The sequence below is a fragment of the Leguminivora glycinivorella genome, chromosome 7 (assembly GCF_023078275.1).
Source record: "Leguminivora glycinivorella isolate SPB_JAAS2020 chromosome 7, LegGlyc_1.1, whole genome shotgun sequence".
In the NCBI taxonomy this organism is placed as follows: Eukaryota; Metazoa; Arthropoda; class Insecta; order Lepidoptera; family Tortricidae; genus Leguminivora; species Leguminivora glycinivorella.
In genome coordinates, this window is record NC_062977.1 from 12,774,400 (window position 1) to 12,792,591 (window position 18,192).

Here is an 18,192-nt window from a genome sequence, read left to right on the forward strand (position 1 = left end):
TTAACACTTTCGAAACCGGGCTCTACGCGGGGCTACGACATTTTCGATACATCGGCTACGCTTCTCGGTGTGCCCGACATTCTTGGTAGCGAAAGTGTTAATGAGGGTTTTCTACTCGTAAATATTTTTTTCCGCCAAGCGATGATGAGGTCTTTCCTAGGACCGTAAACTTAACTTACTAAATAAATGTTGATTTGATATACGCAAATATGTGTCTGAGTAATATTTGAACAGCCCCCAAATAATAATAATTCGTTCTCTGCTACGCCTCCTGTAAATAGTTATATGTAAACTATCCCATTTGGCCATTACCATCCACCGATTATTTCTGATCCAGTTATACTAGACTTATGATATAATCCTATTTTTTTTTAAACTCGCACTCTTTTGGTCTTAAATGAAAGCTAGTGAAATTTTCTACATTTTTATTTTACAATTTATGTAATAGCCTGAGTTGTTTTGCTGATATCTGTCTCAAAATATTAGAAAAAGAATATTTTCACAGAAAGGGGAAAAATGATCTTTTTTTGACGCTTCATATCTCAAAAAATATTTGACGGAGATTGATAAAGAAGATGTCAAACTGTTTGGAATTTAATGCGCTTTCAACATTACACAGCAACTTTTGACCAAAAATGCATAGTTTTTTAATAAAACGGCAAAAACCAAAAAGTCCGATTTTTTTTACTTTTTTTTTTATAACGAAGTTAGCACACCATTTTTTTGCTTGCAAAATATAGTCCTACATTCCCCCAAGGACCCCAAATAACATACCAAAAATGCAGCTTTACATCACACTTTGTTTTTTTATTTCTCTTTTTGACCAGTGTACTAATGAAACAGTGAAGAAAATGAAATTAATTCCCAATAATCCAATTGGTTAATGGTTATTGCTAATAAAACCACTGCAGGTGTAACACTTAGAAAATTTTAAGAAAAAAAAATGCAGTCGGCAGTATGTTAGTAATATAATGAGCATCCTGAAACTCTTATTTAAAATCTCACCACGTCATTTCCGTCGTGTAAACGTGAGTATCTGACATACAACATAAACTTATAAATAACAGACACGATTTAGATGCAGTTACAAAGACTACAGTTTATCCATAAGCGTATTGTAATCTAGTATACCGGTCGCGGGAGCTTAGACATATCACTGCATCAATAGTAAGTTAGAAGCGATATAGAGCGTCATTATATTAATATATCGTCATCAGACGGTCACTATGCTACGTTCTCATCGTCGTTTTAATTTACTACTCATACATAAATAAGCTAAAATCAGAGATAAGTTTTGTGTTCAAACAGATACATATAAGCAAAGGGTATCGAAATAACGATGTTTATTGAAGAGCTCCAAGTGCCGAGTCATAGACTAAAAGTACGCAAATAAAATTGCGAGACCGCGTTTGCTTAACTACATTAGGCGGTGCCCGGAGCGGTCCGAGCACGCGATAACACGTCGAGTGAAATGCAATCCCTCAGTTCTGTCGGCGGCGGCCGCGAGCGCGAGCTGCGTCCGCGCTCACGAGTCCGCCGGCACCTCCCACTCCGCCAGCCCGCGGTCCACCAGCTCTCTGTTCAGGAATATCACTTGCTGGAAACCAAACGACACGCCACTTAATATACAGTCATAATAATGCAATGCCCAACACAATCAATGCTACTGAAATTATTTAAATAGTAGCAATAAAATAGAGCTGCACTGGTGACTAGCCAGGTCCAAACAGAGCGCGGCACGTTGCGATTGTCTCTGTGTGGACCCGGCTACTAACTAACAAGGAGGGTATTTTCCCGCTAGTCGAGCCAGTTTATTCTTTAAATTTAAATTGTTAAAGAAAAAGTCACCATGAAACGTAAATGAAAACAATTTATGTTCACGTTAAAGTGATTAATTCTATTTAAATGTTTTGAAAAGTAGGTATTGAGTCATTTACTATGAATTATCTTACATAAAGATTTTTTTAATACAGTTGCTCAAAAAGTGCCCGTTTTTTGGCTGTTTAGCGTGCGAGAAGTTGGTTTTTACGCACTAGTGCGTAAAAAGTATGCGTTCCATTTTAAGACTACTTACAGAGTTGTTTTAATATTAGTCTAGTTTACTAAGACGGAATAAAACTATAAACATCCTATTAAGTGACTAAATGTTTAAAACATCGATATTTCATATAATTGTTTACTTTTAGTCATACTAAACATAATTTATAAAATGGTTTATACTTTGAAAAAGTGGCTCATAATGAGTCGTGTAAACAGAACGTGAAATGGAACGAAACGCGTCTTGTCATTTAAAGTAGTGGCGTCTTACCAACTTAACGCAAGCACGTTCAAAAACCTTAATATGTTACGCGACTTGTCATAATTATTTTATGTTATTTGCAATACTTCGAGGCATAAATGAGTCGATTGAATTAAAATGTAGGTATATATTATACAATCGTTCCCAAACCGTAAATGTTTATTTTTTTATGGCACACAATGAAATAAATAAATTGTGTTGGATGGATAGAAAAATCGAAAATATGAACGCAAGTTTAAAAGCTTCAAAGATAGATTGTCAAAAAATGCGTCAATGTCAATGCGAAAATTGGGAGTTCGGATTGTTTATCGTTTTATTTCGTTGTAGTAGTGTTTTTTCGCAACTGTATGAAAAAACGTCGTTCGTCACTCGTGCGAGAATGTCATTCTTCTCGCACTTATAACGAAATGTACTATTTCATTACTGATGTTAATCGTAACATTTTCAACATTCTGTTTTCGTGTCGTTACAGATCCGACTTCACTGGCTCAATCACTGTGAAAGTATGCTCTGTTCCGTTGTCTGTCGTGAACTAGTCTGAATTTATCTCATTTAATGTCACATCGAATATGAATCGGCAGAGTTGAAAGCAAATCCCCAATCACCGCCTCTGACACAAGATCGCTCCACTAGAGATGAAGCTAGGAACAAACTATGTAGTAGGGGGAAATTAGCTAAAATTACGGCATAATTAATGGAAGGTTTTTTTTAATTGAAATATGTACGTTATAGACCGAAGTTATTTTTCATCAACCCTCCCCACTTTTATTTGATATAACTAAAATATTGTAACTCATGACTTAAATAAAATTAAGGGGGAAAAATCACTACCATGGGTGGAATTTCCAATTTGTCGTGGAATTCCAGTAACTATTTAAGACGTAATATTTTCACGGTAGTAGTCGCTAGGAGTACCATTGATCTATATAGTATATCTATGACTGAGGATGAGCTTTTGGTAGCTGTTGGTAGAGCCCTGGAGTATCAATCCAGTAGCCGTGAGTTCAAGTACCACCCATGGTAGTGATTTTTCCCCCTGAAATTCATTTTCAGTTTATAATATTTTAGTAATATCAAACAGATTTCGTAAGCAATTTGAGAGAAAACTTAACATTCACTAAAGAAAATTGCAGCAAAGGACCAACTTTCGTGATGGATCACGCGAAACCTATAAGTGCTAGAACCAAAGTGTCAATGAACGATTTGTAGTAAATGTATCAAGGATTACTTTTTTCCTACACGTTTTTTCTGTATCTACAACGGTTTAATGGGACGCGTCCGGCGGACGCCGTCCACTGCCGCGATCTAGATAATGCATATACACTGAATCGTGCAAACTATCGGACGTAAGCCGTGGACGTGGCCTTGAGCGCACGGACGTCCGGACATAATCTGGAGCGATGGATGTTTTAAGACTGCACAGTTATCAGTCGCGGTCGTTAGCCGCGTCCCATGATTAGTTGTTAGCTATAAAGCAGTAATACCTGTGGATGGAGGGTGAGGTAGAGGTGCACGAGCGGCAGGCCGGCCTCGTCGTAGCCCGCCACCTGCGCGTGCAGCAGCTGCCCCGCCGTCAGCCCCGCCATGATGCGCAGCGCCTCGCTGCTCCACTCCGGCTCTACGACCGATCATACGTTATTATTTACAAAAATTATATTCAAGGCTAATATAAAAAGGTGCAGAATTAAAAATTCTTATCCTTCGCGCTGAACTTTTGCAAAGTGGCTTTCCTTATAATTTATGTTTATAACTTAGGGCCAGTTACACTAGCCAAATCAGCGTACGAATCGACGTCACTCATTGGTGCACTAACAGTATTCAGTTACGAACGGTTTAGTACCAAACCTTTGCCTGATGTCCCGTTTTCCAATGAAAGGGAACTTGTATGAGAAACGACTGTAATTAAATTGTAAAATTAACATATGCTTAAAACTATATTTTTTTAATACATATAAGCGGAAACTACGAATGTGCTGATGACATTGTTTATATTTTTGGTTACTTCTGACGTCATACAAAGTTGAAGTAAGTGATATTAAAAACGGGATGGAAGATTAGTCATAAATTAGCAAAAACATTTGTCACAATTAATTTATTTTTAAGTAATTCAAAGATGTGATTCTCTTAAGCAACATGTGAGTCAATCAATCAATTTCTAAGGATGGCGAGTTTGTTCCCATTTTGAGATTTTTGAAATAAACGGTTTTGAGGGCCAATGTTACAAAGAGAATCACAAAGCACCTTGAGTGATTATCAGGAATGTCAAGAATTCTTTACTAAAACATAATAATTAACATGTACTAGAGCTCGACCAAGCTAAATTAGCAGCGAACTTGACAGCCATCAATGCATGTGATATTTAAACATCATAATTTTGACATTTAGATTAAACTTGGCTTGGCCTAAATATTTCTGCCTAATTAAGAAATTCTAAAACAGAGAAATACTTAAAAGATGTAATCCATTTAAAATTGAGATATAAGGACGAAATAATGGCACATAAATAAAAATAGAAAGCGTGTTTAAACACGTTACTAAGACCAGGGGCGGCTCACTCCGCGATTCTATCGCCGCGCTACAAGTACATCCTGGCGGCCGCGAGTTCGCGGCCTACTCAGGGGTGGCGCGCGTTCTCACGGAATGCACGTTCGCACTTTCTACTGTTACTTTATGTCGCGAGTTTTTTTAAGGTTCAGATGCGATGTACGCGTGTGGAATGGCTAATAATACTTAGTTAAATAGACATCAAAAATAAATTAAATACCATAGGACATTCTTACACAGATCTACTACTGATTAAGTCCCACGGAAAAGTTCAATAAGGCTTGTAATGTTGGAACTTGAACAATAATATATGAATACAGTATTTATACCTAGAAAGTACCCAAGACTTGAATATAATAGTATAACATTTTATGTGAGTGTTAATTCGTTTTAATCCATAGGTAACCCTATCGCCGGACGCCGCGCACGTGCGACTCGTTTCTTTGTAAGAATTTTGTAGGTATTTAAAAAGGCGGCATTACGAGAACATCAAAGCAGTGAGCCTTCTGTACTTGTACTATTATATATTCTGTGCTAAGACTTTAATTGTGTGGTTCAGTTTATTTCTGCTAAAAATCATGTTTCAGGACTCTTTTTGAATATCTGAGTATCTGCAAGCATTTCTTGGGGGATATTGCTAACATACAGTTTTAGTCGTAATAAAAGCACTAAAGAGAATAAGAGAAGTAAGGAGTGCATAACTATTGAATACTGTGCGTCACAATACTAAATATCGTAGACTACAGCAGACACATGACTTTAAATAATGAGTGGCTGTGTTTGATAGTATGATTAAAACGCAATGGGCTATATGAGTACTTTATTCCGCCCATTGTTATAAAGTAAAAAATGCGGATATATCTTTGACGTCGCCCGAATAACGTTCAAGCATAAAGGACGTGTTAATCGTATCGTCAAACATATTTATTTCGAGGTGGTAAGGACTAACGAGTAACCTCGCAAGACCGAAAAATGTAGCTTAGGTATTCAAATGGGCACTGGGCCTAACAAGGTTCACGTAAAACAAAGATAGCAGTTTTCCTTATTTCTATCGTCAAAAATAGAGATTGGAAAATATGCGTAAATGACAAGCGTGAAAAAAGCATAGTAAATAAGAAAGTAATAAGTACAGAAACAATGAAGCAAATAACTTGTCGCAATTTGCCGCTCATACAATGTTATTAATTCACAAACATTGTTTTTAAATTAAATGTCTTAGCACCTACTTAGAGCTGGTGATATCAATAGTCAATAACAAGCAGATAGATAAGCAAATAAATTAAATTAGGAGGCTATAATAAATTAATCATATAGAATTAGTGAATGCGTCATGGAGATTAACATTAGGGACATTATTTAACAGACATGTCATAAGTATGATTACTAACTAAAAATTAAATAATAAAGATTCATATTAGGTTGATTTACTTTGGTTTTGAAACATAACATTATGTATAAAATAAATAATATTTATACATAATTATTTACTCAAACGGGACATAATCGCGTATAATAAAAATTATCAGCGACTTCCTTTAAAACTTAAATTATACGCGGTTAAGAACCGATTAAGTAAATAATAAAAATCAATGGCACAGGTTTAAGAATTTTAAGTAAATAATTATGACATTCTAATGTAATGGCTTCATATGTATGCCTCATAAAAGGTTGAATATTAAAAGTTGATCAACCTAGCTAGACGCTACCCTACAATCGGCAAGCAACGGTGATAAATAATTGTGAATTTATGAACCATTATTCGCTGGCTTGACGAACGCCAGCAGAGCCTCGGTGGCCTGGAAGGGCAGAGTCATGAAGTCGGAGCGGATCTGCTTGAGCTGGTCGTTGTCGACGGTGAGGTAGCCGCCGAAGTCGACCAGCTTCACGATGGAGGTGTCCTGCTCTTCCGACGTTGAGATCACTTGGGCGCGGTACCAGTTGTTCTCTGTGGGCGCCGCGCAGATGGAGCCTTCTGTTAAATTTATAATAACACAATATTAGAACAATATTTTAAAGGCATTGTATTGATTCATTAACCTACACCTTATAAAAAACCGGCCAAGTGCGAGTTGTACTCGCGTTGCAAGGGTTCAGTACACTACAAGATGGGCTTAAGCGCCTCCTTTTTTAGAAGATTTGGTAACTCCTTGCAGCGGCAGTGAGTGAAATACGTCCGCTTTACTGTAGATTTCTAATAGGTTTTCCTGTAAAAAATCTATAGATTGAAAACTATCTCGTGTACTTTTTTGAAAATTTACGCTTAGTAGTTTCGGAGGTAAGGGGGGAAGGGGGGGTGGGGGGGGGGGGTCATTTTTTGCCTATTTTCTTAAATTACTTTACTAAAAATTATTTAAAAAAATATTTTTGAAATACTTATAAAAAACTCTTTCATTTGATATGTAACACAATATAGTTCTAGAAACTTAGATTTTTAATTTTCACTTTTACCCCCTGGCCCCTAAAATTGAATTTTCATAATTTAAATTACATATTCGTCTTTGGGTCACAGGTTTACATATGTGTGCCAAATTTGAAGTTAATCGGTTCGGTAATTTCGGAGAAAATTGCTGTGACAGACGGACAGACAGACACACGAGTGATCCTATAAATAAGTTCCGTTTTTCCTTTTTGGGGTACGAAACCCTAAAAATAGTCTTTCGGCGCGCCTGTTTCTTCGCGATTAACTCGTAAATTAGTGTTTGGAAATTCATGCGGTTGTCACTTATGAAGAGTTTGAAGTTTAGGTAGGTGCATAACCAGTTAAGGTTTGTGTAATTTTGAAAAAATTTTTTTGAACAATTGGTACCTGACTACACAATGTATGGTAAGTTGCACCTAGTCTTTCTTCTTCAAAATATTACTGAGTGAAATTTCAACTGTACCACACAAAACATAGACTGCGTAGGCCTCTAAAAATAAGAAGACGGAAGCACTACTTTTACTGCTGATGTATAAATCGAACACATCATTTGTAGCAGTATATAATTTTTGGTACAAGTTTTAATCATACTTTTTTCCACAGGCAACTATTAATACTCAGATAGACAATTCTAGAAAGCCGAACACAATTACGATAGGTTGTTTTATCACTTCGTTCCTATAGCTTTCTTCTGTATCCATCACCGGATCAGCTTCAAGTCGTCAAAATATTGCACTGTCATAATATGCGTTACAGGAAGTGGGTGAAATATACTTGCAAGATTTGACTGTATCAACATTGATACTCTCGAAACTTGTACGTTTTTTTTTAGTTTTGAAGGATAAAAACATCGTTCGAGTATTGGATAGCCTTTTCATTATACAAATATCAAAAGTGTTACATATTTATATAGTGAGAAGGCTATGCATGGTTCAACATAAAAACCTGTTTATTACATCGCCACAACGCAAATATGACCTGCATCAGTGTAACAACGAATGTATAATCAAGACGAATAGTATTTGAATACGCGTGATGTTTATGAAAGACAGCATATCTGCTGGATTTTACGACTAATTAGAATAGCGTTGTTAGCGCTTATTATTGTAATTATTGTATACAAGGTCGGACTTGGTCTTACTGTAGAACAAAAAAATATATTTTACTTTTTATAAATCTCCTTATAAAAAATATTATGATATAAATATGTTCGCCCCATTGAATTTCTTTGTGTATCAGGTAAAAATTGATGTAGAATAAGGATTAATAATATTAATTGTAATTTTCCGTGTAGGGATTATAGAACAGCATAAAATTACTATTTACGCTTAGAATGAACATCATCACCCTGGTTTGGAGTTGAAATTGCGAAATAATCGCCGCTCATCACTCATAACTTTTTGTGCTTATAATCTGCCCTTTAAGAGTTTGATAAATATACAGTAAATATTCGCGTACAAACTAGTTTACTGGTAATAAAAAAATACTATATTTGCAATGTTGACCTAGATACGAACCGGTTAGTTACTCAGGTAAGTCAAAAAGTAGTAAGTGTATTGGAGGTCGATATGGAGATACGCTCTATTGGGTTTGGGGTTAGTTAAGTGGTTTACCTTTCACAGGGCGTGGCAACGCGGGCACATCCGGATTCTGGTAGGTGGCCGCCATGAGGCGGTGCAGCGCGTGCAGCGAGGGGAAGGTGGGGTGCAGCGGCTGCTGCAGGAAGAAGTGGCCCGCGCTCACCAAGCACGTCATGATCGTGTCGTTGTTCACCGACTCCACGAGCTGCAACTGATGTGGTGACGCATAAATGCTCGCAGCCACGTTCGCAAGTGACCAAGGGTAAAGTTTGATATTTTATGGAGAGTGCAAATGATTGATTAAAAAATGGGCTTCTTTACAGAAGTAGAAGAACACAGTTCAGTTCTTAACAGGACAAGTTTACATTCAATATGATACATACTATGGAACATTAAATTATGAAAATGAGACCCATGTAGATGTATTTTTTTGGATTTTAAACCAACACCCAAAAATAAATTATTGAAAGTTAAATAATTTCATTCACTTACCTGAAGGAACTCTGGTACAAGTGGTACAAGTCTTTGATACAATTCTGCACTAATTTCTTGTAAGGAAAAGTTTGGAAACCTTTTTTCAGGGAATTTTTCCTTGATCATTTCTAATGCTGCTTCAATTTCACTTTGTGTTCCTGTAAATGTAAATAAATGTAAATGAAAAAGTTAACTATTAAATTCCATTAATCATAAATCTTAGCAAACCATGGTTAAATTTTGTCCTTTCCGACTAACACAAATATCAAAATTTGTTACTTGGGACAAACAATAATCAATGAAAGTTTAACAAAACTTGACGAACAAGATTCAATAAAATCTTGCACAGCGAGTCATGCTTTTTGACCATGAACTTTACCCATGTTAACTGTAAACCTGCCTTTTACATTACAATGTATTTTATTTTGTGCAAAAAAATAAATATTCTTCTATCCTCACCTTCAACTGCACAAATTTTCTGTTTCACAGAATCCGGATGCCTCCTGACGTACACGCTTGCGCCTGTTTTAGCTTTAATTTGGGTTACAAAGGAACCCTGTTTTCCTATTAAAAGACCAACCAGGGTCTGTGAAATTACAAATTGGTGTATTCTAAGACCAGCCTCAGTGGGCACAATGTTCATGCCAGTGGGTGGAGGGCTGGCTGCTTCTGAACAACCTTTTCCACTGTCACTTGAGCCCTGAAACATGGTCAACAGTTCAATATGTGGACAAATATAAATATCATAGCATTTATAGCAATTTGCGAAACGGAAATGTTCAACAAAGAACGTATGTATTTAGATGCCAGGCATTTAATTCATATTCTCACAATAACACCTTTTAAGTGTCACCAACAACAATTTTATTATATCATGTGACAATTGTTATGGTAATAGGTATGCATGAAATGACAGCCCGGTGAAATTGGACTTTGCCTGACCAAGTTATATAAAAATAGGCATAGGACAAACAAACAAACAATGAAACCCCGTGAAAAATGAATAAGCACCACCCAAACCTGCAGCTGGATTATATTAGATCACACAAAAGGTAGAAGATCAAAATGTATAAATAAAAATATCATCAATAGAAAAATTTGAAAGCAAGTGTTTTAAAGTCTACATAATGAATCCAATGATTACCTCACTATGGTTATCTGAGAAGTGACACATTGAAGGACTAGCTAACATAGGATCAACAGGACTATGGTTTGCAGAATCTCTTTCAGAAATGCGTCTGGCTGGTGCTGTTGAGAACCTATTATTACCATTGTCACTACTATTACTAGATTGATTATCTAAATTATTAGCATGTGTGTCTTCTGTATCAGCTTTCGTGCTCTCCTCTACTATCTTCACATCTGAAAAAGCTGACTCCTGCTTCACACTAGATGACTGAGATGTTTCTATTGACTCAGACATTTCATTGTAGTCTTCCACACTTGTGCCATTAGCAGATTTTAGTGACAAATTATCAAGTTCACTTTTAATACATGCCATATCGGATTGAAGCATGGAAATCTGTTTTGGTGGTGACTCCTTTACAATAAATGAGGCCTGCTTAGTGCTAACTGATAAAGTTTGGCTGCCAACAAATGAAGATTTCTTTTCTTTTTCTAGAGACTTCTTCCTTATTATCTTTTCAATCTCCATGTCAATTTCTTCATCAGTAAGTTCTAGTGGCGAGGACCTCTGAGAGCTGCTGCCTTGAGGTAGAATGTCAATAGGTGCAGATTTAATAATGGAGCGTTCAGCTCTACCCAGTGGAGATGCTCTCTGAGCTTCAATTTCAGCTTTCAAGGCTTCTGCTAGTTCCTCCTGCAAACTCTTTATCCTTTCTCTTCCACCTGGGTCAGATTTGGCAAATTCCCTCTTTTTTCGTAACCAAAAAATCCCAAACAGCACTGCTATAGATGGGACTGACCACATAAACAACTGGCGACAAGGAACCATCGTAATGAGCCACTTTTATCAACAATCTAAAACAAAAACTTTACTTCAGGATATTGTAAGCATCAGATATATTAAAACCTTAATGTTTAATGATACTAGTGATAACCACAACAAACTGTGTGATACTATACAGCACGACCACGGATGATTTTATTAATTCTGATGCGGTACAAATTCACGAAAAAAAATGTACTTTTTTGTACTGACGTTTAAAAAAAATGTACCCTTATGATTTTGGAGTTTCGACATAGGGCCCGGGGTCGTGCTAGGTAGGTACTCCCTGGCACGACCACACTATATTTAATGAGATTTTAAATTTCTGTTGCAGTACAAATTCACGAAAAAAAATGTACTTTTTTGTACTTACCTTTTAAAAAAAATACCCTCATGGTTTCGGAGTTTTGACATGGGGTGTGGTCGTGCTAGATAGGTGGTACTTCCTGGCACGACCACACTATATTTAATGATTTTTTAAATTTCTGTAGTGGTACAAATTCACGAAAAAAAATGTACTTTTCTGTACTTACCTTTTTATAAAAAGTACCCTCATGGTTTCGGAGTTTCGACATGGGTTGTGGTCGTGCTAGATAGGTACTCCCTGGCACGACCGCACTAAGTTTTTGAAGTAATTTACATAGTACAATTTCAAAACACTTGTTTAGTATTCATTTGACCATCAAATTAAACATAAATATAGTGTGGTCGTGCCAGGAAGTACCACCTATCTAGCACGACCACACCCCATGTCAAAACTCCGAAACCATGAGGGTATTTTTTTTTTAAAAGGTAAGTACAAAAAAGTACATTTTTTTTCGTGAATTTGTACTGCAACAGAAATTTAAAATCTCATTAAATATAGTGTGGTCGTGCCAGGGAGTACCTACCTAGCACGACCCCGGGCCCTATGTCGAAACTCCAAAATCATAAGGGTACATTTTTTTTAAACGTCAGTACAAAAAAGTACATTTTTTTTCGTGAATTTGTACCGCATCAGAATTAATAAAATCATCCGTGGTCGTGCTGTATAGTATCACACAACAAACTGGGCACAATGACATATTCCTTATAAATTGTGAAAATTGATAAATTGGTGATAATTGTAAAAAATGTGCATTCATTTTTCATGATATAGGTAGAAAACGAGCAGACAAGCCACCTGATGGGAAGTGGTCATTGCTGCCCATGGACATAAGCAACATCAGGGGAGCCACTTATGCGTTGCCGATCTTTGAGAACGCTATACAATGCACATGAATATTTATCCTGCATTATATAGATTCTGATCTGTAGTGTGTCCTCCCCTCCATAACATAGTACTAAGACATTAGCTTAATATTATATACCTAGTACTAAAAAGCAAGAAGAGTTAGTAAATTATTATTTTCCATGCCTAATTTGATAGTGTCATTTTGAGGTATACCTTTAACTTCAAGTATTTCATATTAAATCACATTAGTAAAATTACCACAACTGAAATAATATTACATGCTAACTTTAACACATTCAGTGCGGAATGGAATGTTATGTACATTTGTCTAAATTTGTCTAAACAGGTATACTATTTCTCATGCGCGGATCCAGGGAGGGGCCGGGCAGGGCTGGCTTCACCCGATACTAAGAGCAGTTTTGCACTGCGTCCGATCCAAATTTGTTCTTGTGAAAATAAGATCCATAGTAACCATAGAACTATTGTATGATAATTTATGCACTAAATCAGAAAAATTAATGAGCGAATATCTTTTACTAAAACTACTATGGATTGCCTTAATATTTAAAAATTTGTATGCAATTGTTTTCTGCCTCTGGGCCAAATAATTAATGATAAAAAAGTTATACTTCCACAAATACATTATTTGATATATAAAAATTATTGATTTTGTTGTTTTAATGTCAAAATTTTATAAAATGATGACTTATTTATTTACCTTATAATATACATGGTGCTCGTGAGCATTGCGAGAGACTTTAAGAGCATATTCCTGATCCCATTTTAAGACTAAAATGTCATATACACTTTTCTAGATTTCGCCTAGTTTCAGAGTTATGACCAATTGAAAAAAAAAAATCTTATTGTTACTCAGTACAAAAGGCTTTTTTAACGATGTTAATGCCATTATGGAGAATTAGTCTCACTATCCTCATTGATAAATGTCCAAAAGTACGAAATAAAAGCTTTCAAAAATGAGGTTTTAAGAAAAAAAACGTCAAAATTGATTTTAAGTGCTAGTTTTATGAATACCATTTACTTTTTATGTGAAAACACATTCGAAACAGTAAAAAAAAAATTAAAAAAGAAAATTTTTTTTGGCAAAATTTCCTCATGTGTATTAAAAAAAATCTTCCTTGTAGCCTCAGAAATGCGTGGTTAAAATCTCTCACAATGCTCACGAGCACCATGTATTTGCAGGATGTGTTTTTTAAACCAGCAGAAGACCGAGGTAAGGTAGCAGAGTTAGTTAAAATAAAATCTTAATCTCTCTCTTTGATTATGGATTCATATTTCTAAAAATGTAGTAGGATCACTGTGCTAGTTATTTATGACTAGTTTTTGACAATTTTCTGAAATCACATTTGACATGGTTTTTGCAATATTTCTTTCTAAACAATGTAATATATTATGTTAAATGATGAACAAAAACTAGCACAATGACCATACTTTAGATCTAAAATCATGTTTTAAAATAAATAGGTTCTGTATTATACAAGTATAATTTATATTAGTTTATTAAATGAGAAAAAATTTGATGACAAAGCTCATGAAATAATGTGTGATGTTTAAATATGTGATGCAGAATGTCTAAAAGCATAAAAACTGCCTTAAATTGTTATTTAAGTACAGAATTGAGTTTTCTTAACCATGCACTAAACACATGAAAAGATGAATTAAAAGCCATAGTCAAATTAGACACACTGATAATGATATGATGTGACACACTAAACACAGAAAATGTAATGAGGGTAGAGATTTTCTGAGCAATTGAACAAAAAACACTGTACCAAATTAATACAAATAAACACTTAACTACAAATATACGAAATTAATGGAAAAGTAACTTTAACATACCAATTAGATAACCTAACTTAATCAAAACATTGCTTTCCCTACCAGTAAACTAAACACCTTCAAATAGAAGAAAGAAAAAACAAAAAGTGATGATTCTAGTTAAGAAAGAAGTCACATAATGAACATGTGGCTTATAATATCTAATGAGATAAGAAATTGACCTACTTACTTTTGGCAAATCCATATTATTGTGTTTGCATCAAATCACATGGCAATTTTAATGTGGGCGACTGAGCGCTAAATGATTTATAGGTTATTGTCCTCAAAATATTATGTTTACTGAATAACTTCAAATTGTCACAGCACAATAGGGAAAATATAATAACAAATAAAGGAAGGATTTAAAATAATTGAGGTTAAAGATATCGTTTCTCTATCTGCGGCACCGGCACACAGTCCGTCAGCGCTCCAGGCGATATGAGCCATGAGCCACGACTCGCGTTATGCGACTATCACAATCACTTTCCAACAACTGTATTTACGACACGTATACAGAGTAAACGCTCTATATCAATCACGTCACATAAAATAAGACCATATGTATCCAGTTTTTCGGCACAAATCGAGTCCTCGACTGAGGGTCACGAGCAAATAGCAACGTACAAAAAAAACCTTCACGGGCAACACGTAAGCTAGAGGAATTTTAAAAACGTTACGCAATTTTATGTATGTCGTAAACCTAATAATATTAGGAATACTATTATGCCCAAATTACTCAAATTAGAATAGGTATTTGTTTAGGTGTTAGTATTTATTGTAATCTACATCACAACCCCATGACCATAATGTGGAATTAGCATTGTCGCCGGCAAATATCTAGAATACTTACTTTGAAACCACACAATAAATAATGAATGTTATTCCAAAAGAACTGAAAAACAACAAAATCAATGAGTTTACTGTTATTACTATCCAATTTCGCCTTATTAAAAATCCAACAGTCCACGTGCTCACAATGTTTTCCGAAGCACAACAAAATTCAATATGGCGATTACAATATGGCAACATCTATAACAAATTTGAGAGGCGTTTTTCTTAAATTATTTTATTTTTTGCGTTATCTGTGGTTTCTCTCGTTGGTCGTGTTTTGTTCGGTTGGTAGACATGTAGTTTATCTTATTTTCATAATATTGTTAGGGTTCCGTACCGGAGGATTCCACGAGAATGTCGCTTACGTTAAAGTTATAATATAACTTTAACGTAAGCGACATTCTCGTAAATATTATTTATTAAGAAACATGAGATTATTTTAACTATTAAAAGTTTGTACGGATACCGTACCCTCGGTGGGCGAGTCCAACTCGCACTTGGCCGTTTTTTTTTCACATTCTTAAAAAGGCCGGCAACGCACATCCAACCCTACTGGTGTTTCGGGTATCCATGGACGGTAGCGATCACTTACCATTAGGCGACCTGTCTGCTAGTTTGCCTCCTATTGCATGCAAGAAAAACATAATACTGCGTTCTGTGGATGTATTTTTTAGATTGTATGTACTACTAAGTATCAAAGGCCCAATATGTATAACTTCGTACAATAACTGTTGATTGTGCCATTGATAACTGCAGAGTGAAATTTATTTATATAAGAAATGGCAAAGCACAGGCACCTACCTCTGGATTTGTGTATTACTTGTGTTCCAAACTTTGTCGTATCAATTACCTATAGGTCACCTATACTCAGCAGTATAATCAGTGACCAGATACGTTCCGGTTTGGCGATAGGCTCTTATTGCTGCATAGCAATTATTAGGGATGGTACAACAGCACATCCTTTTACATGCACTAGTTGCACTACCACAGAATATTGATTTTTGACAACCCTGATCTGCATTGTGATATCAGATCTAATAGGTGACCTATTTATAGATTTTAAAATCTTATTAAGATATTAGCATATTTAGTGTGAGAACATCAAATTAAAATAAAATCCAAATGTTCAACATAATTGCCATTTAACATCTTGTGCTTTCTTCTTGATGATCCACATGTATCTTACACATATTATATAGGGCCCAATTTAGTTTTGACTCTTAATCCACTTTATAGAGTTAAACAAAAGCTAGTCAAATACAAACCCAGTCCCTATCGACTAACATTTTTGGGATATTAATATCTAACACACATGTAAAATTTAAACAAATTTCACTGCTTTAAATTTTGAAAAAATAACCATTTCGCCGCATTTTCACGTTCCTATTTAAGAACCTCAGGATAAGACCAGAATGCAGAAATTTCCGTCAGCCAAGTCACACAACATTAACTATAATAATAAAGAAATTGCAGTAACAAACCTTAGACTTGGCACAACTTTGTCTAGATTTCATTACTTTTTAGAGATAAACAAGCAGCTCCATCGAGACTTGGCTAGTTTTATACAGAATGTTTTTGTGAAATTGTAGGATAGAGTTGACTCTGTATAGTTAATTAGTTGGAAATGTTACAAGCGGAACTTTTGTACATTCACTCATTGAATATGAGAGCCATTTCTTGGCAAACAGTAGAAGTAGTTCTCAGAGCCAATATTATTATTAGAATATTTTTCATGTTAAAATCTTTATGCATCAAGTTGTATTCAATATAAAGCACTAAACATGTTAATATCTTTGGTGATTAGAAGTAAATAATTACAATCAGTTGTGGTTTTTATGTTTAATTTATATACATTCCTTGAAACTTGGTGAAACAATAACAAGAGGTGAATGATTAATCTAAGGAATGTTGCACAATATTATGATGTTGATTGTGATAAAAATAAATAACAGTACAGTATTCACTACAAGTTTTCATAAAAGTATTACGCTGATAGTTCTAGACAATTTAAAATGAGGTTCATGAAATAATTTTGATCACTAAAATCACCAAGTCATGTTTATTCATAACAGGGAAACAATGTACACGGACTTACAGTAAACAATATAAATATTATAGAGGTTGATGTTCTCATATAGCATCTACGGCATCAGCTTCATCTTCTGAACTGACTTCATCGCCGAATTCAATGTCCTCATCCAGACCATCCACAGAATAGACCACAGTCTCATTGATACGCACTGTTTCTGGGAACTCTCCGTACGTCTTCAGATTCCTTGCCTCGTCAGGAGTGTACTTTAGGATGACATCTGCCTTCGCGTCTTGGTAATCTCGTAGGCCTATCAGTATGATGTCACCTTGGTTTATCCATACCTTTTTTCTTAGCTTCCCTCGAATATGACAAAGACGTTTAGTGCCATCGAAGCACATGGCCTCCAAGCGGCCATTACCGAGCATTTTTGTGACTTGGGCGTACTCCTGTCCGTCTTCTTTGAATACTAATTCACGCTTCTCAGTTTCATTCTCGTTCTTACCCCTCCTCCTGTTTTTACCTCCTTTTCCTTTATTTTTCGGCATGGTTTATATAATCTTGAGTACAAACATATACAATTATACTATGAAAATCTCATGAATCTGCTTTCTTTGACTGATGTTCTTGACAAGCAGCCACGCACGGTGTGGTTAGGGTTGTCAAATCACAAAAGATCCAATATAGATTATGTTCGCTCAGTGCTACCACACTAAATTAACAACGATAAAACCTTGAACTCACGGACAGCGTAGCATTCTTTTAAGTAAAAAAATTGGTTGTCTGTAAAGTCGGTTTACGGACGGTAGTTTAACGTGATAACGTCAAACATTACAGTAGTATAGACAGGGGCGTTCAGAGTATAGCAAAAGGGGCCCGATTCTGGGACTTTTATCACGTTTTTTTGTTCTTATTTGAAAGAATGCATTAAAATAAGCATCTTTTATAAATTAAAGTTTTTTTAAAAACCTACTAATTTAGGAGTTAGAGTGTTGCAAAGTTGCAAAATTTTCCCGTAG

At 35.4% G+C, this 18,192-nt stretch overlaps 2 protein-coding genes across 6 annotated transcripts; both read right to left on the minus strand.

Annotated features, from left to right (window-relative positions):
- Positions 1-830: 830 nt before the first annotated feature.
- Positions 831-15,318, minus strand: LOC125227974 (A-kinase anchor protein 1, mitochondrial). Of its 5 annotated transcripts, none has more exons than XM_048132403.1 (8): positions 15,164-15,318; positions 10,461-11,296; positions 9,776-10,016; positions 9,335-9,474; positions 8,876-9,047; positions 6,597-6,815; positions 3,784-3,917; positions 831-1,597 (listed from the first exon to the last, which is right to left on the minus strand). In XM_048132403.1, exons 2-8 carry the CDS (start codon positions 11,268-11,270, stop codon positions 1,526-1,528), a joined length of 1,788 nt encoding a protein of 595 aa, XP_047988360.1. In that variant the 5' UTR covers positions 11,271-11,296; positions 15,164-15,318; the 3' UTR covers positions 831-1,525. The 5 variants fall into 5 exon arrangements, with proteins under 5 accessions (XP_047988360.1, XP_047988355.1, XP_047988356.1 ...); XM_048132398.1 differs by having other exon boundaries at positions 8,876-9,053; XM_048132399.1 differs by lacking the exon at positions 15,164-15,318 and adding an exon at positions 14,504-14,780 and having other exon boundaries at positions 8,876-9,053.
- A 1,650-nt stretch (positions 15,319-16,968) lies between these two features.
- Positions 16,969-17,835, minus strand: LOC125228119 (eukaryotic translation initiation factor 1A, X-chromosomal). Its single transcript, XM_048132573.1, has one exon. It carries the CDS (start codon positions 17,719-17,721, stop codon positions 17,275-17,277), a length of 447 nt encoding a protein of 148 aa, XP_047988530.1. The 5' UTR covers positions 17,722-17,835; the 3' UTR covers positions 16,969-17,274.
- Between the last annotated feature and the right edge of the window lie 357 nt (positions 17,836-18,192).